We start from the raw sequence: 23,355 nt of genomic DNA, 5'->3' as shown, positions 1-23,355 counted from the left end.
TCATATGATTGTTGGGTTTTTCTCTGTATCTATGAAGCGCCTTGAGGCGACTTTTGTTGTGATTTGGCGCTATATAAATAAAATTGAATTGAATCTATCTGTAAATATCACCCTGAAGCATCAAACCATATGAATTAATCTGCCTGCAAACACATTAGTCACAGAGTTTTATGGGGTTCCACTTCTCAGCTGTTCTCTATAAACCTTTACATTAAACCAAATGATTTGTACTTCTTATTGACATAACCACAGACCAAATTCCCCTCTGAGATCCAAAGATGATAACGGTAATTCGTTGGTGCTGTGTTGGACGTTCCTGAGGTACAAACTACATGTTGAAAACTCACTGAGCTGATTTTGAGAACAAAGTACAAAAAGGCTCATCTGCACTGGTTGATACTTCGACTCTACAACAAATGACGGGCACACCTGTAATTACATAACTGCCTCATGCAGTCTCAGTTCAGTAGAGTTCATCTTGACAAAGAGATAACAGTTAATGATTATGTGCAGTTAGACAAGTAGGCCACCATTAAACAGTAAGGTGTGACTTAATGATAAAGGGTAAAATCAAAGCTGAAGAGGCAGTTTGCACACACACAGTTCCTTCTGCAGCCGTCACAGCGGTGCCGTCAGATTCAGCTTTCTATAAATAAATCTATTTTTTCCTTTTCTACTTTCATGCTTGCTTTTTAAAAAATGTTTTACTCATGTTTTCATACTACTGTAAGGTGACCTCGAGGGTCTTTAAAGGCGCCTCCAAATAAAATGTATTATTATCCAAAGATTGGAATTAAATGAGTGTGTACTAAGTACACAGGGAGCATGAGCTCTGTAGTGCTTCACCATTCATTTGGTTTTACAGACTGGACTTCACAAAAACAAACTTCAAGTGTTTAAAAACGGGAAAAAGGAATCTGACACCAAACAAATAAAGTTGAAGCTGAAAAAACAAATTTATTCAACACATTTTTTTTATTTTAAATAGCAAAACCCCGACGCAGCTCCACACGGGTCCCTCTGCTGCCCCTCACAGCCCGCTGGGCTCGGCTTTGTTCACTGTCACAACAGCGCTGATTGTTGGGCTTTTTATCTTTTATATTGTAGATATTTGTCTTATTAATAATGATAATATAAAGCACACATAAAGCATTTGAATTGAAGTGATATTGAAGACTCCAGGCGTGTTTTCAAAATACATGAACATGCACAGACCTGGAGGACGAACATTTTTATAAATGTCATTTTTAATTTGGAGCCAAAGAAATGACATCGGCCTAACATCAGCGCACTGTCAGCCACGATGGTGTCTCTGTGAAGAGAATACTGTTTCGATTTGATTTATCCTTTAGTACCACAGTGACACAGATGGAGTGTTTTTCCTCTGGTGAAGTGACATGCAAAATAGTTCACTGTAATACAAGAAAACGAGTTAATGACAACTTTCTTTCTCAAGGTCCAGGGTTTCCAGGATGAATCCCCTTTCTTCATCAAGGGACCGTTTCTAACTCCACAACCATAAATCGTGTTCTAGCTGACTGGATTCTGAAGGACGAGCACACTTGGATCCCTGCAAACACTCCAGAAAAGAAGCTAAAACCATTCAAGCTAAAACTGATCTTAAAACGCAGAGTATGAACCACAGGCAGTGTCTAACCTAGGACACACCAGTTCTACATGAGAATTTGCAAATGAGGAATATCTTCACAGCTATGCTGTTTGAAGTCTGATCCCCATGTTTTCATAAAAGGAATGAGGTGGAGAACAACAAGAAATACATTTAAACAGGTCCACAGCATTCCAGTTAAATGAGGAACAAAGACATCGGGTCAGAACAGCTCCTGAGTTCAGTGTCGAGTTCAGACAGACCGTCAGTCCGCTACAGTGTGGAGAGCAGCAGGCCTGTGCACTCTTCAGTCTCCTGCTGTGGTGCACAAAGCCACCCTCGCTGCCCACCAACCTCCTCGCTCCAGCGTTAGTAAAGGCTCCAGGCCTGCTGATGCAGATAAAGTGATGACGAGGACGAGGTGGTGAGTTTGCGAGGGCCCAGCTGCTTTCCACACGCACACATTCAGTCCAGCTTCTCCTTCTGGACCAGCTTAGGAGCGTCTACAAAGTCCCGTCCATAAAAGAGGATAAGCCCACCGGTTACTGCACTGGCTGTTCCCCAGAACAGGACGTAAGCCAGCGTCTCAGCCCACGTGTCACCTGACAGGAGACAACAGGTCGAACTGCGTCAGTGGAGGAAATTTATTTGCATTCAGTTTATTGCAGTTAGTCTTACCGGCCATTAGAAGGCAGATTATACACATGGAAAAGGCAACAACCATGATGATGGGCAACTAGAAGAAAGAAAAGCGGCATCACATTAAAAACGTCAGAAAAAGAAAATGTTGTGAGTCGAGCTTCTTGAGCTCTTCTTACTGTCAGAAACTTCCAGTCCTTGGGGTCTCGCAGTGGAGTGGTCCAGTCAGCTTCATCGACAGCATAGTTCCCCAGAAATAAATCGATGGAATCCTGCAGGAAAAACAGCCCACCTGAACTCTGCTTTGCAGCGGCATCATCACAGGTACGCTCTTCTATATGAATTACAGTTTTAACTGCTGGATTGTGTTTTGATGCAAAAGATTTTGCAGTGACTTTGAAGTCTTTTTGTATGCAGGTTTAAGATTTTACCGATGTCATTACTGATGTGTAGAATGCAACAAAGCAACGAGGACCACACTGAACACAGCTTAACAGTTTTTGTCTCTGCTTACAAAAGAGCAACCAAAGATGTCTTTAAGGGGATCAGCAGTTATCTCACTGAAGGGTGTGTAGCTCCTCGAGGTCATGGCTTTAAAAGAGTGAGACTGGACGTGTTTGAAGACTTTTCACCTCTCATCAGAGGCTTCTTCATTCTGGACTGTTGTTAAAAGAAGTGGGGAACATGGCCCCGTCTCTGAGCTTTTCTGAGCTCATATTTTTCTCATGTTAAACATGTTTCCATGTTTGATTCGGACTAAGAAATATGGCTTAATGAGATCTGCAAATCACTGCATTCTGTTTTTATTTACATTTCACAGTGTTGTCCAAATCTCCACAGCATCAGTGCTGAGCACTGCTGCTCACGGCCTGATTTTAAAAGAATACGTGCCTGTAAAGCGAACTCTACCTGCAGCGGTCTGATTACTCATAACATGATGATTATGTGAGAGTCATTAGCAGCTTGTAATATTGTGATATTGCTGTAGTATCTGATGGAACAGATTCATTTCACTTTGCAATATGGCATTCACACAAGTCCACACTAATGAAGTAGCATATAAAGGACGACCTGAACCCACCAGTGACGTGTGGTCAGCAGAGGTCATCATAAAAAAATAATAATGATAATCAAATAAATGAAATCGTTTCTTTATCGAATGGTTTGATCTGTGAACTATTTTTTATGAAACAATCTGATTGCACACACTCACACAAACTGTGCCCTGCCATGCAACGAGGCACTGATAGGGGGCGCTCGTGAGTCCATGGTGCAAAAAAGGAACAAAGGGTCGGTGTGTGGACTTCATAAGTAAAGGTGAGACCATAATAAGGTTAATTTAAACAGTTTGTACGTGTAAAGAACGCTGATATGAAACATGACCTGTTAACTGCTGCCAATCAAATGTGAGGAAGGACCGGCTCAGGGCAGCAGCAGGCAGCAGTGGTGCTTCTGGTCTGCAGCAACTCCTGCTGCTGTGATCATGTGTTTCTATTTGAGAAGGCAGTCGTCATTGCTGCGTTAGACTCCACGGAGCATTTCCATTCATAATTAATCTCTCAACATCTGTCTCAACCGCTGCCGCTGTGCACTGAGGCAGCTACCACTGACTTCCCACTAAATGAATGCAGAAATCAGGTAATGAAATGCTACTAAAAAGCAATATCAAATGTCCAGAACAGCAGCAGCTGCTTCACTGGCAGCACGAAGGCAGGAAGTGCCTCTACTAGCTGGCTGGAGCCAAATGGTGAATAATTTACTCTGTTGGGTTCATATATTTGTAACTCTGACTCTGGTGGATCAGCCATGAAGCTCGTCTCTGGTACCCACCTGTCTAAAGCCATCAGAGAAGTTGTTTTTGTAATATCGGATCATCGAGTTCCAGCCGTCCATCAGCAGTCCCCAGTGTGTTCTCTTCCCTGTCCTGAAATATGAACATGAAATTCAGCACCATTAAGAAAAGCAGCAGCATTTACAGCTACTTTATCATTTTAATAAGTGTTAAAGTACAGAACTCACAGGAAAATGAAGGAGCTCAAGGACGGTCCGCAGAGGAGAACCTCTCGCCAGTTAGAAACTTTCTTTAAGAGCAAGATCCAATTTGGGTTTTTGGTTTTGCCCTCGCAAACAAAACAAACTGTAATATTCTGATGATGTGCGGCTGTAGTGATCTTTAAATATTAGACTTCTCTGCAGGCTAGAACCAGGTATTAACCACCAACACTAACCAGCAACAGCTGCAAAGACCAGGCAGGACGCTCTTCCCAATCACATCCGTCTAGGTCTCGCTGTCACTGCCCTCATCAGCACTGAAGTCTCCCAGCAGGACAGCAGAATGAACACCCTTGAGAACCTCGCCATGTCCCAGTAGCCAGCCTCGAAAGCTGCGGATCAGTTCACCAGGGCTCCTGCTCTTGCCCACTGCCCAACACACAATGGACCCAACCCCTACAGCATCTCCTGTGGGTGTCAAACCTACAAGAAGGCGGGTCATTTCCTTCTTGAAGTTGGCAGAGAACAGTGGCCTGGCCACCAGGCGTTCTCCGCCAAGCTCCCTCTCCAGGCCTTGCTCCCAGGTTGGGACCCCGATAATCTACTGCGGGTGTGGTGCCTGTTATCGGACCCGGAGTTAGCAACATCCCCCAAGAACCCGAAGAGGAGAGTCCTGGCCCCTAGCCCTGCCAGTGTAGCAGAAATGATGAGGATGATGATGCAGCAGCAGCCGTTCTTCTCTGCGTGAGTAGCTTCATGTTGTTCGTGTGTAATTTACGTTGAGTAGGCTAACCACGTTATTACATTAATGCATGTAAGGTGAACTAGCAAACACCATCATAGCTACATGCGGCTGTCTTCTTGTTTGATGGCAGATCTCCCTTCACCCTGGCCAAAAAGGCTAAAATGACCAAAGAAAAAGGGGAAACAGCTAAACATGAGAGGTTTTTGGACAAAGTTTGTGTTTTTTCCATTGCTTTAAGCACCGGTTCGAGCACCGTTTAAGCACCGGCACCGTTTCAAAAGTACCAGTTTGGTACTGGTATCGGATAAAACCGAAACGATACCCATCCCTAGTGAGGAGTTCAGAGGGTCTCAGAGTACTGTTGCTTCTCCTTGCAAAGAGGCCACCTGGAGGAGGTGGCTGGGAAGAGGGAGGTGCTGCCATTCTTGCTGCCCCCAATTTGTATTCTTAAGTAGGAAAACAGTTTTTCCGTTGGGTCTGATGCTGCTAGTGTCTTCCTCACAGTGAGACATAACATGTTCATTAATTACTGGTACTGTTCTCGATAATACTCAAAGCCAAGGTGTTGGTTTCGTATTGAAACTGGAAAAGTTTGATCGGTGCATCCCGATCTACAATCCACACTTTTGAAGACATCATTTATTTTGGCTTTTCTGGGAGCTTTTACTGTGTGTTCAATGAACACATGAAAAGCATCACCGTTCCCTTTTTTTTATTGCAACTCTAAAGACTCCTTATATTTTAACTGAGTACAATCGACTGTAGCACAAGTCAGAAACAAAACACTAAAAGGAAATAGCTACTCCAAAGAAAGAGTGGGTGGTTGCTTTCACCTCATTATGGAAGAGACGAGTGTCAGTTCTGATGGCACAACTTGAAGACAGGTAGGGCTAAAACAAAAACCTGTTAGCATGTGTTTGCTGTGAACACTCACCTAGTGAAGTCAGTCTTTAAGGCACCAGTTCCAGCATACTGCTTGGCACAAGCGTCAGCATTGTCTGCCCAGGCTGTGTGTGAAACACAGAAGGGGAGGCAGAGCAGGTCATTTACTAATCAGAGAGTTCGTCGTTCAAGCCCTGGCTACTCCAGTCTGCATGACAAAGTATTCTTGAACGAGACACTGAACCCTGAGACGCTCTCTGATGCATTCACTGGAGTATCAATGTGTGGGAATGTTCAATGACTAAATGTTTTATAAAGTTATAGTCTAACCATGAAGCAAAAATGTCAAAGAGTGCAATAAGAGACCAGTCTTCTGCTCAGTGTGTGTGTAAAACTGTGACAAAGACTAAATCATGCTGGCCAGATAGTAGCTGGGACAGAGCGTATCAAACTGAAGCAGTGTTTACCACACAATGCCCTTTACAAGTCCTGTAAAAATCAGTGGATCCAGAAGGTTTTGCGAGCATGCAAAGGACCAGCTGCATATTAGGCAGGGTTTAGATATGAAAACAACAAACTCTGATTAGTTGTTACTACTCAGGCTACAGCTGTGTGAGGGAACACCCACCATTCTTGTACATCTTCTCAAAGTCTGTCTGCTCTTCAATCCGCTGGCCTATGTGGAGAACTCCCATCCTCTAAAGACACACACACACACCTTTTGTCAAATGCTCTCGAGTCTGAATGCCACTGTTTTCTAATACAGCCCTGTTTTAACTCGTTTAACCTCTTAAGCCCCAACGCCCCCTGATACGGGGGCAAAAGGCAGGAGATCAGTTGGGCTTGGGGCTTAAGAGGTTATGCAAACATTTTCCTTGTTTACCTGCTGCCTTCATTTAGAAGAATCAAAGCAAATATAATCCCACTGCAAAATGGTTAATTCCAGTGCATTTGCAGACAGCAGTGGGACTACTTTGACTGTAAGGTGCCAGGAGGAGCACCCAGATCTGAAGAACAATCATAGACACAGCAGGGTTTCAAAAACCCGCTCAGCAACAAGTCTGCTATTCTCAGAGGAACAGGTGACCTTGGAGTGATGTGGCCTCTGTCCCTACGGACACAGCTGCAGATACTACAGTGCAAAGCAGTGCAAACAGAACGTTTTGTTGTCATTGGTTAGCTTTAATGCACCAACTAAGGCCAAGAAGAATTGCAAACAGTTACATCTAGGGCAAATTAATCACATTTCAGGAGGAGACGTACTCCTGATCATGATCAATGACCAGTTTATTGACATCAACAGATTGCTGCTCAACAGTCCTTCAGCTAGATGAACTCACTGATGAACTGTGTGCTCAGATACTTTTATTTGCTCTTTGATGTCATATTTATAATTTGGACAGAAGCAGATGCTGACATGATGGTGAAAGTGTAAAGAAAAACACCAACATAAAGGCCTGGGACTGATTCAGTTCCATTTCATTTATTTATATAGCACCAACAGACAACAACAATCACCTCAAGGTGCTTTGCAAAGCAAGGAAACAACCCTACAATCACACAACCCCCATGAGCAATTACTTGGCAACAGTGGGAAGGAAAAACTCCCTTTTTACAGGAAGAAACCTGCAACAGAACCGGGGGGCATGTTGGGGGAGAGAGGAAGGAGACGAGAGCGCCAGCTGTGAGCGGTAAGCAGAAAGGAGGGCTTGCTGTTCTTGCAACAAACGGTTGTGTAACTCTGCTCATATAACAATCAAGTTGTGGATTTGTTGCCCGGACACTGAACTGTGCGCTGTTGGACCCAGGACCCATGTGACTGTTTATGTTCCTCCCACTGCTACCCCACAGCTCACAGCTGCATGTGACATTATTCACTCTCCCATTGGCCGGGTACAGACTCAGCTTACAGCCTCTCTGGTGACTTCAAACACGTCACTGCCAACTTCACACAATATGTGGTCGGTCCCGCCAGGGGGGAGAGACTTTTAGACCTACTGTATGCTAATGTCAGTCTCCTCTGTACCCCCACTGGCTGGGTCAGACAAAAGCTGATTCAGTTCACCCTCCACTATGCGCCTGTTGTGAAGAGGGAGCCTGTGACCACCAGTAGTATTAGGAGGTGGTCGGAGGAGGCCTCAGCGGAGCTACAGGGCTGTTTTGTGACAGACTGGGAGACTGCGAGTGTTTCACCGACTACACTGTCCCAGCTCAGACATTGTTATCCAAATAACAAGCTGTGGGTGACGAGGACATCAAAGCCCTCCTCAACGACAAGAAGAAGGCCTTCAGACTGGACAATAGAGAGGAGGTGAGCACGGTTCAGTTACTGAAAGGTAACATCAGAGAATAATTACCGGAGAAAGCTGGAGCAGAACAGCATGAGCGAGGTGTGGAGTGGCATAAAGACAGGAGCTCCTTAAAAGCTGGGGCCGGTACGCCGGGGTTCCAAGCGATCTAAGCAGGTGACGTCGTCAGACTGCATCCCAGCGATTGGCTGGTCAGTAGCGTCACTCGATGAGTCATGAGAGCGTCTCGTTCATGAAAGTCAAACCTGCCGTTCTTGTAACCCGGCAATGAGGGAAATACGAAACAAAGCCACGGTCCCCGAGTTTGACGAAAAGCCAGAGACCGAGCAGCGGGTATATCGACGCCTCCACTTCCACCTTTTTTGTACCATTCATGTTGCATACTAACTACGTTACAGGATGCTAGGCAGCAATGACAACAACCAGGCACATTAGGTGCTACTCAAGTGTAAGGGAAAACCAACTGTGGTGAGCCATAGCAAGCTGACCAAAGTAGGTCCGATTAAAAAGGGGCTAATGTGCTCAATGTGTTTTTCAACAGATTTGACACTGCAGTAAACGCTCAGCCACTCTCTCCCTCTGTTCATGAGTCTGAGTCTGCAGAGGCTCCCAGTGCTGAAGACGTCCTGCCCTGGTCCTGTACCAAAGTCGACAGGATTGCAGACCTGTGTCACTGACTTCCCAGGCAGGCCTGGAGGACGCCATCATCTACCTGCTCAATGGTGTCTATGCACATCTGGACCAGCCGGCGAGCACTGTGAGGGTCATGTTTTTTGACTTTTCCAGGCGTTCAACACTATCAGGCCGACCCTCCTGGGTGATACGCTGACAGTGATGCAGGTGGATGCCTCTCTGGTGTCCTGGATTGCTGATGCAACATTGTGTGTCAGGTGATCAGCAACACAGGGACCGTCCTCTCTTCTTTCCTCTTCACCGTGTACACCACAGACTTCAGCCACTGCACAGAAACCTGCCATCAGAGGTTTTCTGATCATGAATGCATCAGTGACAGTGAAGAGGCAGAGCACTGGGGGAAGTGGGTTGAAGTGGACATCGTGGAAGACTACAAGTCCGTTGGAGTACATAGATAATAACCTGGACTGGATTAAAAACAACACTGCACAAGTGGTTAAGGTCTTTTAACATCTGTCAGACGATGCTGTCTGTTGTGGCAGTGCCATCCTCTATGCTGCTGCACGCTGGGGGAGCAGGCTGAGGGTCACAGATGCCAAAACACTCAAACTGATCCGTAAGGCCAGTAATGCTGTGGGGACGGAGCTGGACTCCTTAAGGTGGTGTCGGAGAGGCGGATGTTGTCCAAGATGAGGCTGGACAATACCTCCATGACATGCTGGCCAGTCACAGGAGCACGTTCACTGAGAGGCTGAGATTACCCATAATGCACCACTGAACGCCACAGGAAATCCTTCCTGTCTGTGGCCATCTCCCTGTACAACTCCTCCACTGACGACGTTTTATAGATTAGAGTAAAATGTACACGATATACATTTAATCTCTGTAATCTTGTGGATATTTAGACTCGAGCTAGTTCAGTCTGTTACTGTTCTTATCGTCTCTGACCACATTGTTAGGGATCAGTGAAACCCCAAAGCGGACCAACAACCTGAAGGAAGCATTAAAGCAGAAAGTGGCCACTTCAAGGCTGCTCAGACTGAGCACAGTGCAAACAGGTTACACAGATTTGAGCCTTTACCTTTATACAGGCTTTGTATCAAGGTGTAATGTGTACAATTAATCATCACCAGTTAAATAAAGCAGTATCATGTTCGTATCAGTATCACATGCTGTTTATTTATTTGTGCATCTTTCTGTTTACACATGAAAGCACTTCTGTAATTTGGCCTCTGCACACGTACTGTGTTAAACCAAATAATGACTTTCAGCTCAGATTTAAGGAGTTTAGCAAAATTATTACATTAACTGATTTGCAGTTAATGAAAAATGAATTCCAGCAATCTAAAAGGAAATACGGTCCAATGGAAGCGAGGGAGCTCGAGGACGGGTCGAGAGCCCAAATAAACCACAGAGCTCACCAAACCTTGAGGGTAACCAGCTCAGCCATCAGTAGAATTCAGAATTTAGCTTGCAGGGGAAAAGCTCAAGAGCAGTATATGAAAAACATGGTTGTGCGTTGCTCTACCTCAAAATGTTGGGGTCCTTTCCACTGACTGGAAAAACTTCCTAAAACAGGCTGGATTCCTGTTTTTGTTAAACCCTTGAATCACGTTAGTCACATACTGACTGTTGGGTTTAAAATCCACAGTGGTGATGAACAGAAAACATTTATGACTCATACGTCTAAATGTGTGTAAATGTGCTTGTACAGTAAAGTACTTCAAGGTTTCCTGATGGTGCTGAAGGATAAGCAAGTTCTTGCATGTGAGAACCATTACACATTATTATTTGTGACTATGCATTTAATACCTGCAGCTGTGACTGAAGAGAGCGTCGGGCCAGCAGGCTCTGGATGACATTTGTACGATCCAAACAGTCCATGCAGTTGCTCCGAAAAGTTCCCTCCTGATTTAACAGCACCTTTCCATCTGCATCCACTAGGAAATATCTGCATCCATATGCACAACATTACTTCTCATGAAGAGTGTATTGCTATTGGACAGACACAAGCTGCTCTACTAGCTCACTGACCCAAAGTCATCCTGCATTTCAGCAACCATGTCCAGTAAGATCTGAAGGCGGTGCCACCTCATGTGGCTGCACTCCTTATGAAAGTCAAAAGCTATGTACCTAGACAAAAGCGAGGCTTTAATTACCTGAGGAAAGCTGGATGTCGAGTAAATGCCAGACAGATGAAGCCTGAGGCTGAATTAGTGGTAATCTTACTTGATCAAGCTATTACCCAAGTTTGTGACCATGTTGTCGAATGCCAGCTCCAACGGCTTTTCTGAGCCTTTTTGGTTTATCTGTGAAAGAACAGAACAAATAAAACAAAGAGCCTTTGCAAACGATTGCAAATGGGTATGTGTGGGTTTGCTGTTATTTCATTTGACTGTGAGGTTATATCATGGTCTTGTAAATGCAAAAATCAGTAGCTAACGGATTGTTCTCACCAAGTTCAAAGTGACTTGTCTTCCATAGAGGATGATCTGGGAGTCAAAGTGTCTCTGGAATCCATCCAGCTACGACAAAAACAGGAAGATTTCAGAAATGAAGATAAACAACAAGTATTTGTTTTTTCACTTGAATCTGCATGTAAAGAACTTACATGGTTGACTGTTTTGCTGATCTGTGGTTTTGGTTTGTACCTGAGATTAGGCCTTTGGGACCAGTAGAAGGGGATGGAGCCTCTGGTCTGCAAACACACCATTAACAACGAGAATTTGAAATCAGAGGAGAGACCCAGAGAAGGCAGAGTTTCTGAAGCGTGTCTACAGGATGAGCCCATGAAGCTCTTGGCCGCTCAAAAAGACCCAACTGTGGAGACATGTATGGCTTAAGATATTAACTTTAATAGATTAAGCTATACATCCATACGTTACATTAAACCAGCGCCTGTGTGAAAATAGCTGAAATATCCAAACAACATGAAGGGTCCCATATTTGATCAAACACATTGTCCCTACTATGTAACTCGCATGTTAGGTAACCCAATGACACACATTCCAGTACAGTCCACTGTCTCTGAGGTTTAGATGGGGCCTTGTCCGTGATCCAGTTCAAAAGGACGCACTTGCTTGCACAGATGTTAACAGCCTGTAAAGCTGCTTTTCTAATTTTGTCATTCGGAGCAGCAAACACGACGGCAGCAGAGATCTGATCCAGGTCACACTTTATGAACAATACTGCTGTATTTTTCTGCATGAGCACAGACAGTGAGTGAGGTTGTCCACCTCTATTTTACACTTAGGGCAGAGTAAGGCCTGAGTTATATACGTGGGCTCGGTGTGAGACTTGCATTTGGACTGCTTTTACTTCATTGCACTCAGATATTTAGCATTCTCCCAGACTTGGTCCCAGGTGCCTTTGCAGTGATTTAGATGTTAATCTGTTGAATTTCTGAACACGATTTGTCTTCAATCATCCAGGTAAGTAAATGCCACACTCGCTCACAGGTCACCTGATGAAACGCTTCGTCCAGATGAACAGAATCAACTTTTTACATTGTTTTTAGAGTAAACTTTTTTGCACCCTGGGAAGCCAACAGACTGAAGGAAGCTTTTGGACCCATGTTCCTTCACTTACTGACCATTTTCCTATTTGCTATCGTTGGTCTGAACGGCAGATTTCATGTAATCTCTGCTGGAGCACTAAGTGTTTGGCTCACCTGAACAAAAGAAGCCTTTGCACCGTTGTACTGCACTATCTGCTCTGTTTCCACATAGTTAGCAGCGTGTCCTTCTGAATCAATGCCTACAACAAAAACACACAAACACACACAAAAACTGTTGACAAACTCGGTTAAACTCGTGCGCTCGCTGCATGTACCCACCTGCAGTTAAGCAACAGGTGGAGCCAGGCTGTGTCTGCTACACTGCTCAGGTGGATAGTATGTGTCAAACACAGCAGGATCCTCCCAGAACAACAATATCCTTTCTGTAAATTCTTCTAATCTTTTTAGTGTTGTTATAAAAACAGAAGAAAGTACCACAAAATGCATTTACTGAGAACATTTCTTCAGAGACATAAAGCAGCCAGAACATTCGGTCAGGGCTCAAAGTAAGGCTGGTTTCTAGAATCGATTCGATTTGAATCTGGGAAATTTTGCCTCAGACAGTCAGAAATATTATAATTCAGATCAGCACATTTACATATTTTTGTATCTATAAAAAGGAAGCTGACACTTTCCAGACTTTATCAAAGGTGTGAGCGTCACAGCAGAGGCCTTTGTGTCAAAGCAGCTGAAGATAAAACAGAAACACATGAAGGAGATTTTCCTGTTCTGGGATTTTATAAAAATATTCTGCAGTAAATCAAAAACGAAAGAAAACCATTAATCAACAATGAACATCACCTCTGAAGTTACAGCAGTTTTATTAGAGACACGGCGTTTTGCATTTTGCATAATTTTAAAAAGTTTAAATTTGTTCAGAAGCCTGTTGAACAGCAGAAATTAGGTTTTCTTAGTAAAAGGAAAAAACAGCAGCCGACAGCCTGTAAACAACGACAGACTTGTGCGTAACAAGCAAGCGAATAATGAAGAAAACAGGTTTGTAGACGGGAAACTGTTGTTGAAGTACACAGAGAGAGAGAGAGAGAGCTGTGCATGACGTGCAAAACAGCAAAAGTCAGAGTGAGTCCATGACGATGTTTATGTGAAGCGTAGTTTGGATCAATGTTGTTTAGAGAGAGATAAACTAACAGCTTCAGAATCAGCACAAAAAGGGCGTGAACACAAAGCTCGACCCGCCGACACATCAGAGTCGGCGAGCTGTCGGCTGTCAGCCCCGACCGTGTCCGTGGCGTCGGTGAGAAAGTCACAGCTCACTGATCCTGATCCGTCGGCGGGTCGAGCTGTGTGTTCACGTCTCTGTGCAGAGTCCGTGCTCCTGCTCTCATTGACTGTTTTAAATGTTTGGTGGTTGTTGATATTTTGTGAGGTTTCACCTGAGATTCTGGTGTTTGGGCAAAATACATTTATATTAAAAAATCAGGATTTTAATGAATCGATATCACGTTATCCAAGCCAGAATCGATTTTAATCGATGAATCGATCATCAAAACCCAGCCCTAGCTCAAAGGACATAAATTACCTCGGACATAGTAGCGGACCCCTGCTCTGAAACAGCTCCTCCTGGAGATAACGCTCCACTCAAACACCTTTCCACTGATGCAGCTCGACTTCACAGCGATGACTGATTAGCACGTGTTAAGGACACAACAGTGCTGACAGGAAACATCACCACATGTAGGGATATGACATTAAAGACTCATTGCCAAAAAAAATTGAGTATGAAACATTTGTAAGGTTTACTCAAGTTTAGTCTAGTGGTACGAAACATCTACACTGCGGTACATTTTTAAACAACGTCCTCTGGATGTTTTATTGTTATGTTATTACTCATCTGATAGTTTTCTGTCAAGAAGAAGAAAAAAGCGCTCCAGCAATCACAACAAAGCATTTAGAGCGCACAGACCAGTAAAGTTCCACTTTACACAGGTAACATGAAAGCTTCCATTCACTAAGGAAACAGGAAAGGATACAGCCGTGGACAACAGGAAACACAAACATGTGCAGCTGTGAAAGGAGAGCAGCGCTAAATGTTTCTATGTACAGCAGCAGAATATTTAAACAGGTTGAAATGAAACTGTCTGCTACAGGCGGACCTTCTCCACAGTTACACATATTTTGGAGAATGAAAAATGGACGGTGAGCTCAGCAGCTTTGCTTCTGTATAGAACTGCAGGAGACAAACTTATTACCTGAAGCCGTTTTGCAGCTACACATCTGCTGTGACACGATTCACTGAAAACAGCATCAACTCCTCAAGTCGTCTCGCTGACTGACTTGAACATTTCAAAGTTTCCATGACACAAGCTCCTTGGTTACGTTGGCTACATGTACCATCGTTTTCCTGCTAAATCGTAAAATGTTGCTGGAGTGAATTCACCCTGGTGCCTCTGGCAGCAGGTAAATGATCAGTACATTAGGAATTTTCATCAGATGAGAGGGTGCTGGAGCTCATCATCCTACCTTGTTTTGTGCCACACTTTTCCTCACTCCATCACTTTGATGGTTGATGTTTTCCTCATCAAGTCATAGAAATGCTTCTAGTGTGTTTTGGATTACTGCAGCCTTGCCTCTCTTCTTTTCTTAATTGCTCACAATGAAACAAACTCTAGAGCCTTATGGACTGAAGGGATTTCCTTCACCATGCTAAATGTTTTCTTGTGCTTTTTATAATCTTCCTTACTCACTAAATAATTGGATCTTACCTCTGGCTGTGCTATGAATTCTCTCAACAAGTGTCCGTTCCACACAAATCGCTGATCTGCCTGAAACAAGAACAGATACAGAATTGCAAATCAAGCCGAAGCTACTATTAACTGAGATAACGTACAGTCCTCTGTCCTAAACCACCCCGTTCTTTATATTTTGTTAAGAAAACAGGAAATAGGTGCAGCAATTCATTGAAACATATTCTAGCATAAATGATAATACTGAGTTCTTACAGTCCTAACAAACTTGAAAGTCAATATTTGGTATGACCAGCTTGAGTTATCAACACAGTCTCAAGCCTCTTCAGCAGCTTCAGGAATGGGAGGCAGAGCCTTCAGCTTTCAGGCCCCTCTTCTGTGGAACCAGCTTCCAGTTTGGATCCAGGAGACAGACACTATCTCTACTTTCAAGATCAGGCTTCAAACTTTCCTTTTTGCTAAAGCATATAGTTAGGGCTGGACCAGGTGACCCTGAATCCTCCCTTAGTGATGCTGCAATAGATGTAGGCTGCCGGGGGATTCCCATGATGCACTGGGTGTTTCTTCTTCACTCACTATGTATTAACAGACCTCTCTGCACTGAATCATATCTGTTATTAATCTCTGTCTCTCTTCCACAGCATGTCTTTATCCTGTCTTCCTTCTCTCACCCCAACCAATCACAGCAGATGGCCCCGCCCCTCCCTGAGCCTGGTTCTTTCTTCCTGTTAAAAGGGAGTTTTTCCTTCCCACTGTCGCCAAAGTGCTGCTCATAGAGGCTCACATGATTGTTGGGTTTTCTCTGTACCTATTATTGTAGGATCTACTGTGCAATATAAAGCACCTTGAGGCGACTGTTGTTGTGATTTGGCGCTGTGTAAATAAAGTTGATTTGAGTAGTTCTCCAGGCATGTTGGAGAACATTCAGAGATCTTCTTTGGATGTTCTGCTGTCTTTTACACTGTTTACACTGCTTCAATAATGTTGAGGTCTGAGCTCCGAACAGTGTTATGTGAGGTTTTCAGGTATGATTCTCCTGGACTGGAAGCATGTTTGGGGTCAAATGTAAAATGCTGCTGTCAACAAGATGTTTTCCAGAAGTTCTTATATAGTGGAGCAAAATCTGATGGTGCTTTTCTTCATTCATAATGCCATTAATTTTGATAGCTGCAGACACTCACTGTTGGACCTCTCTTTAGACCTCCGTGTGCACAGCGATGATAATAAGAGCCAAATGTTCGGATTCATCACTTCATCAGACTTGTTGATTTTCAATCCTGTTCTCGTGTGATTCGGCATACCTCAGCATTTTCTCCCTGCTTCCCATCCTTAACAATAAATTCTTGACAGCCACTCTGCTATCATTCCTGAGGAGGCTTTGATAAACAGGCTCAACTGACAATCCAGACGCATGTCTCATGTCCTGTGTCCAGGTCCTGTAGCTTTTACTCTTTCCTCTATTCGGCCTCTGATTTTTAAGAAGCACCAAACAGTATACTAAGGTATGTTTAAGAGCTCTTTGGCAATCAACTTGTTGGTGCAAAAACATTAAACGGTGTTATCTTTGCCATATTCAAGTAGAAATGGGAACAAATGATGTTGTTTTGTGATAGGCTGCCTAAACAGACTTTAATTTAAAACTGGTTCGCTGCTGAGTTGCCTTTTTGTGTGTAGACACAACCCAGGTTCATGCCGTGAGTTAGGAGCCTGAACTATTGCTCAAGAGCACTTTCAACACAAAAAAAGAAAATCCGAGTCTGGCTCCTTGGAAGCAAAGTATATAGAATTTGGTTGGATTTCCATATTATGATCATTTATCGCTGTGTGTCCAACATGTTTAACCATGATTTGATGGTCTCACCCTACCCGAGGTCAGAGATACAAGCTCTCCAAAGTGCTGCTCATAGGGGCTCACATGATTGTTGGGTTTTTCTCTGTATCTATGAAGCGCCTTGAGGCGACTTCTGTTGTGATTTGGCGCTATATAAATAAAATTGAATTGAATCTTCCTCGCTCACACTTGAATGAATTAAACAAGTGCAGCGTTAAAAAGCTTAACTTTGCTGGTCAACACCCTGTTAGTGATAACTGGTACATGTGGAATTAGTGACTGAGACACGTCCATATTTTAACAAAAAACCAACCTCTAAACCAGGGGCCCCCAGGCCTCGAGGGCCGGTGTCCTGCAGGTCTTAGATGTGTCCTTGATCCACAGCTGATCTAAATGGCTAAATGACCTCCAGAGGCCTGGCAATGAACTAATCATGTGACTCAGGTGTGTTGACCCAGGGTGAGATCTAAGACGCCGGCCCTTGAGGCCTGGAGTTGGACACCCCTGCTCTAAACCATTATTGAAAAAAGAAGTGCTTCCAGCTAAGCCCTGAACTGCAGCCACACAGTCGTCCAAATACACAAACAGTTCAAAGACTTTACATCAGAAACATCTTACCCTCTCCAGAAGGCTCATCTCCTGAAACTCTGGGCTGGTGTTTGCCAGGCGCTGCAGAGTGTGTGTCAGATCATAGTCGGTTGCAAAGTAGAAACCGTCTGCATGAAGCATGCTGTTAATCATGGACAGGAAGGTCTTGTTGTCTTGCATCTGCGACAAGAAATAAATCCAGCAACAAAGCAAGAGATACACACAAGCCGACAATACAACCTGGGTGAAGCAGCTGTGATCTCTGCTTGAGCAATAATGTTTCACGTAAGGAACATCTGAACATGCGTACAAAGGCTACGTTCACACTGCAGGGAAAGCACATCACCCTATGTGACCCGTATACGACCCTGCTGTGACAGTGTGAACGGCACGAATCCCATATTTTCAAATCGGACCTGGGTCACTTTCATATGTGGTGCTGAATGCGATGCATATCCGATGTTTTAGAAAGCGACTGCTGTGTGATGGTCATGTTGCATGAAATCTGTCTTTTACGCTGACACAAGACAGACGCCAATTATCAGCTCCGGAGAAGACAAGCGAGACAGCACGGCGGTAACTGGAGACGGAGCGAGTCAATGGACAGAAACTGAGGTTTTGGACTGAGGCTACGTCCACACGTACACGGGTATTTTTGAAAACGGAGATTTTCTGTTTTCGTTTTAAAAAATAATCCCATCCACACGTAAACGCAGAAATGAAGGAAAACGCTGCTATGAACATGCCAAAGCAGCAGGCGGCGATATATTCCTAACCGTGCAGAAATGTTGGCCAATCAGAAGTCTAGAAGCCTCGGCGGGAAATAGTAAACAAAGCTGGGGCATAGCACACGTAAATGCAAAAATTGACTTCCGGAGTTTTTAAAAATCTGCGTTTTCAGTGACCGAAAACGCCGTTTACGTGTGGACGAAAGGTGCAAACGCATAGAAAAATCTGCGTTTTCAAAAATACCCGGGTACGTGTGGACGTAGCCTTGATTAGCATATGGACAGACAATTCTATTCAAGCTAAACTTGAAGGGTCGCATCGTAACCGGGCTGTGTTCGGGGTTAACTCTATGCTCAGACTACCAGTTGGGATTGTTACAAAGGAAATGAGCAATACGTTTTTTGAATTAAACATTTAAACATAATACAACACAAAGCAGAGCGCAGCAGCCAGTGCAAATCTTTGGTCCTTCGGTCAGTGTAGTGCGTGCTGCACCCGATGTGAAACGGCCTTGACTCCCACCCTTCTGCTGCACCTCAACCACCCGATCCATGCAGTCAGTGCCAAAGCTCACATCAAAGCATGTTCACTGGAACAAGTTTAACTACTTTGAAACTTAATATTCTAACGTGACATCGTTTTAACTCTGAACAATAAAACAATTCTTCTTTTTTTAATGGAGAGTTTATTGAACCATCTGACAAATTTGCTTAAAAAATTAATTCAATTAATTGAATTTTAACTTCAGGAACACTGTTCTGGGAGTGCACTAACTCTCCAAAGACACGCCCGTGGAGATCACTGGTGTCCATCAGTGAGAAAGATTATCCACACGCTCGTTCTCGATTCTTTCACAAACCATAATCATTACGGGTCAATCTTGTCGATTGGACGTCCCAGTAAATTTAACTTCCTGTCAGATTGTGCAATAGAGGAGATGTTGGGCCGTAGTGCACAGCACAAACCAAACACATTAGCAAGAATACTTCAGGAGTCATTTGGATTTGTTTTCCATCCACAGGACACGGGGACCTGACAGGCACCGAGTGGACCATGAAGTCATGAGCATACCAAAGTATCTACCGTCAAATGTGAGGCCAACACGTGTGCTCCACAGCAAAGCCTAGCTAAAACTGGGTCAGCAGCACATCCATCTCAAGCTCAGCAGCAAATCTGTAACACAATGGCTGAAAAAAGACAAGACGGTGATGCAGTTGCTGCATTTAAAGTTCAAAACTCTCTGGACTTTTAGATTTCTGTGTATAAACACGTGGCTGCAAACCTCAGTGAACTGAAGGAACTCCGTAAAGAGGACAAAAGTCCTCCACAGTGGTGTGTTTCCTTTGTGTTACTGCTGTTAAAGGTTGTTCTGCTAAATTCTACTAAGGCGCAGAATCAGAAGACATTCAGGAGACACTACCTGGTTGTCTGTGAGGTGCAGTATTGTCTTTTTATAGGAGATTACGTCAAAGTCCAGAGCCTTCCACACAGCATGGCCCAGCAGATCTCCCACCTTCCTCTTCTTTGTGATGACAACCAGGTACATGCCTTCCAGAAAAAGGAGAAAGCAGAGCAAAAATGCACTGGATTATCCAACTTCCAATATTTCACAGTAAAATAATGTATCTCCATACTGTGTGCATGCTGATCTTACCTGCCACTAAGCGTATAGTTCCCATCAGTCCACATATTGGCCTGGTCTCAGCTGATGCAGGGACATCCTGTCTCACTGAGAAGGGCAACAGGGACACAACAATGGTTTTTATGGACACAGGAAATATATCTGTAACATCATCGAAGCTGGAATTATAACTAAGGAGGGCATCTATTATCGTTTCATGATCTACTCTCCAGACTTACTGCAGCCCAACAGAGAAAAGAAATCAACTGAAGATCAGAGAAAATCTTGGCACTCCCACAATTTCAGCCCACGCCAAAAAAGAAATAACAAAACAATAAGAAATAAGAAGGAAAGTACCCTCAAACATGTTTAACACTTAGCCACACATTGTCTTCAGAATCAAAATACTCTGTGGATGTTATGTGGTCACATATCTTATGTACGCAAACGTGCGGTCCAACTTCTTATCTGGTGCACGTCTTTTATTTTGACAGCGAATGCGCACCACTTATGTGCAGCCCATTTATACAAGCGCTTTTAACTATGCTTTAAATCAAACATTCACACTCTGATGGATCAGAGAGCAACTTGGGGTTACTATCGTGCTCGAGGATGTTTAGCATGCAGACGGGAAATCTAAATCACTATCTGCCAAATCAACTAAATTTAATGGGAGATGTTTTTGTTTCGTTTTTTATAAGATCTAGAAAACATTTCCTATTTTAATGTTCACACAAAATACAGTTTAGCTAGATATACTGAAGTCTTACTTAAAGTGTCTTTCTTATTGTATTTTTATATGTTTTTATTGTACTTTTTATATTCCTGTTGTACAGCACTTTGGTCGGCCATGTGTTGTTTAATAAATTGCTTTATAAATAAACTATGGCTCAAATCAGAATCAGAATACTTTATTGATCTCTAGGGGAAATTAACAGTGCTCCAGTCCAAACAGTAACAAAAACAGACGATACAGGAAGTAAGAAATAGCACAATAAAAAGTGTCTATCAAGACTGGCAAAAAAATCTTTTGAATTTTATAAACTTTCTTTAATTCCATATTTAAATAACAATAAACTTAAATGCCATTTTGAGCTGCAGCTCAGCATGTGGAGCCGATCATCTGCTACCTGTGCTTCAGTCTACATGCCAAATATCCTTAGGCAAGGTAGCGACCCGGGCTGGAGTGTGACTGTTAGATGGAAAGCGCTTACACAGAAACAGCTGCGGGGTGAATGAGGCAGGTTGTGTAAAGTGCTTTGGCTGCTCAGGCAGAGCAGAGGTTTGCCTTGGGCTTTTCATTAAAGGTTTAAATGGTCTCAGTCGTTTGTTTTCTTCTACATTTTTAGACAGCATCCCGACCTTTGGCAGGGGGCGTGTCCATTTGCTTACCTGTTAGAGTCATCTCAGTTGACACCCTGTCAATAGCCAGGACATCCACGGAGCCATCATCACAAGCTTCTATGTAAAACTTCTCTGGTGTGGTGCGCCTGATGCGAAAGACAAGACCCGGTTTAAAAGCCACCATGAGCCCGTGGGCAGCTCACATTAACAGCGCTGAAGGAGCCGGTTACTGCTCTGGAACTGCTCCATCACATCTTCTAACCTCGCTTAGAAGCTCAGTTACTAAGTTGCGTTTGCTCGCGTCCATATTTAAATGTGTTATTTAAATGTGATTAGAAACAACTGAAATTGTTTAAAAAAACAAAACAAGTTGGGATAAAATGGACGTTAGCGTCAGCTCCTCAACAATTAACGAGAAGCTGACGGAACGGAACTCAAACGTGTCGCTGTAGTTACACTCCTACTAAAGACGGGCACGCCTCTCCACGCAGCGTGGACCGTAAACCAGGCTGTGTGATGTTACTGTTTCGTTCTGCAGCACTTACAAGCTGAAACTCTGGAAGGTGTTCGCCATCTTTGCTCCCGAAATCTCAGTGACGTCAGGCTACTTCCGCCGTCAGCTGTGAGCGCGCGAGCGTTCGTTCCACCTGCAGCGTGAGCGAGCTCCACGTGCGGCCGGACACCGGAACAACACGGTTCTGTAGAACAATAAGCAGCATTGGTTAAAATGCCATCTTTACATTTCCAGTAAGGCGTTAATGTAACGCCTTACTTATGTAACGCGTTACTGGACTACATTTAGTTGTGTAGTTGCGTTACAAAAGTTCTTCAGGCGGATAGAAAGAAAAAAACGTTTTGTCCTTCTGCACATCAGAGCAAAGCAGAAGCAAATTTTAATTTCTTTGTAATATTTTGAGCGTTCAGGAGTAACAGAGACGGCTTCGACCTCAGCCATCGCTTAATTTCCGGAACTGGACATAAAGACACCGGCACAGCACTCAAAACACTGCTGCCCCCTGGTGGTCAAAACCGTGTGCACCAACTGTTACTTCATAATGTTCCTCCCGCTTTAACTGAAACTACTCTGTAGTTTAATTAGTAAATAAAATACCCATATAAAAACTTAACCTTATATATATAAATATAAAACAAACCCCACAAAATTTACTCAAATTTCACTCACTACTAATTAACCAGCCATCCGACAGACTTCACTATAACAGTAAAATCCTGTGAGTGCCCCTTCCTGTTATTATCAGTCTCTCATATGCTCCAGAGGTCTCCTGCTTCTTTTCTTTCCTTTTTTCCTTGAAAGTTTGCACCGCTCACCACTCTCAGGGGTGCAGCAGGCCTGTGTCTGTGTTCTTGACAAGTAATGCGGGACTTTGCCTCATGCTCAATGTCAGTCTCCATATGTGGCCACCACAGGTAACTTCTGGCCAGGCCCTTCACGCGGCTCATTCCCGACTGTGATGTAGCTGTTCCTGCATGGGGCAAGAACGCCGTTCTGGTATCACCACCTTCATCTCATGAAACAAACGTATCAATGCCTTATGATCCATGATAATCATAAACGTCCTGCCATACTGATGGAGATACTGTACACCAAATATTACAGCTAATCCTTCTTTATCCGGCTCTGAGTAGTTCTTTTCTCCTACACTCAGTGTACGTGACACAGACACAGTGGGTTTCTCCTCACCATCTGGCATGCAGCGAGGACTCCAGTGCAGAAAGACACAATTTGTGTCCCAATGGCCATTCCTTATGGGAATAATTTATACTGGGACCTGGAGTGGAAGAGAATTTGACCTTTCCATCGAAATTCCTGTTAACCAACAAAGTAAAGAAAATGTCTTTTGAAATCATTCATCGTTTATACCCCACCAGAACTTTTCTTGTATAAAAAAGACGCTGATGTTAACGGTTGATTTTGTTACTGTCTCACTGCACTAATCTTTTGTGGACAGATTTTTGTACTTTTGTTGTTTCTTTTATCTATTCTGACTTCTCTCTCTGTTGTGGGAAATTTTTTTTTGATTAATCTGCAAATAGGGCAAACAAATTTTATTTGATTAATTTACTAATTTTACTGGCTAAAATTCACAGACTTCCATAATGTAAAAGCAATTAAAACTCTAAACCTATGCTCCTGTGATATCGTGTGATTCAACC

General features: G+C 43.6%; 1 protein-coding gene across 4 annotated transcripts; it reads right to left on the bottom strand.

Moving 5' to 3' along the window:
• Positions 1-956: 956 nt before the first annotated feature.
• Positions 957-22,150, bottom strand: LOC102313234 (phosphatidylinositol-3-phosphatase SAC1-B). 4 transcript variants are annotated; one of them, XM_014341347.2, is made up of 20 exons: positions 21,726-22,148; positions 21,229-21,326; positions 19,870-19,944; positions 19,636-19,763; positions 17,517-17,666; positions 15,086-15,145; positions 14,354-14,387; positions 13,903-14,004; positions 12,477-12,562; positions 11,418-11,504; positions 11,263-11,331; positions 11,036-11,115; positions 10,841-10,939; positions 10,619-10,757; positions 6,493-6,562; positions 5,917-5,989; positions 4,076-4,169; positions 2,425-2,517; positions 2,285-2,342; positions 957-2,208 (listed from the first exon to the last, which is right to left on the bottom strand). In XM_014341347.2, the coding sequence occupies exons 1-20, from the start codon at positions 21,752-21,754 to the stop codon at positions 2,072-2,074; spliced, it is 1,761 nt and encodes a 586-aa protein (XP_014196833.1). In that variant the 5' UTR covers positions 21,755-22,148; the 3' UTR covers positions 957-2,071. The 4 variants fall into 4 exon arrangements, with proteins under 4 accessions (XP_014196833.1, XP_042069564.1, XP_042069565.1 ...); XM_042213630.1 differs by having other exon boundaries at positions 21,229-22,148; XM_042213631.1 differs by lacking the exons at positions 957-2,208; positions 2,285-2,342; positions 2,425-2,517 and adding an exon at positions 2,656-3,736 and having other exon boundaries at positions 21,229-22,150.
• Positions 22,151-23,355: the final 1,205 nt, after the last annotated feature.

The sequence above is a fragment of the Haplochromis burtoni genome, unplaced genomic scaffold (assembly GCF_018398535.1).
Source record: "Haplochromis burtoni strain Fernald_Lab_line unplaced genomic scaffold, NCSU_Asbu1 Contig_461, whole genome shotgun sequence".
NCBI classification, from domain to species: Eukaryota; Metazoa; Chordata; class Actinopteri; order Cichliformes; family Cichlidae; genus Haplochromis; species Haplochromis burtoni.
This window is presented reverse-complemented; position numbering and strand designations above follow the sequence as displayed.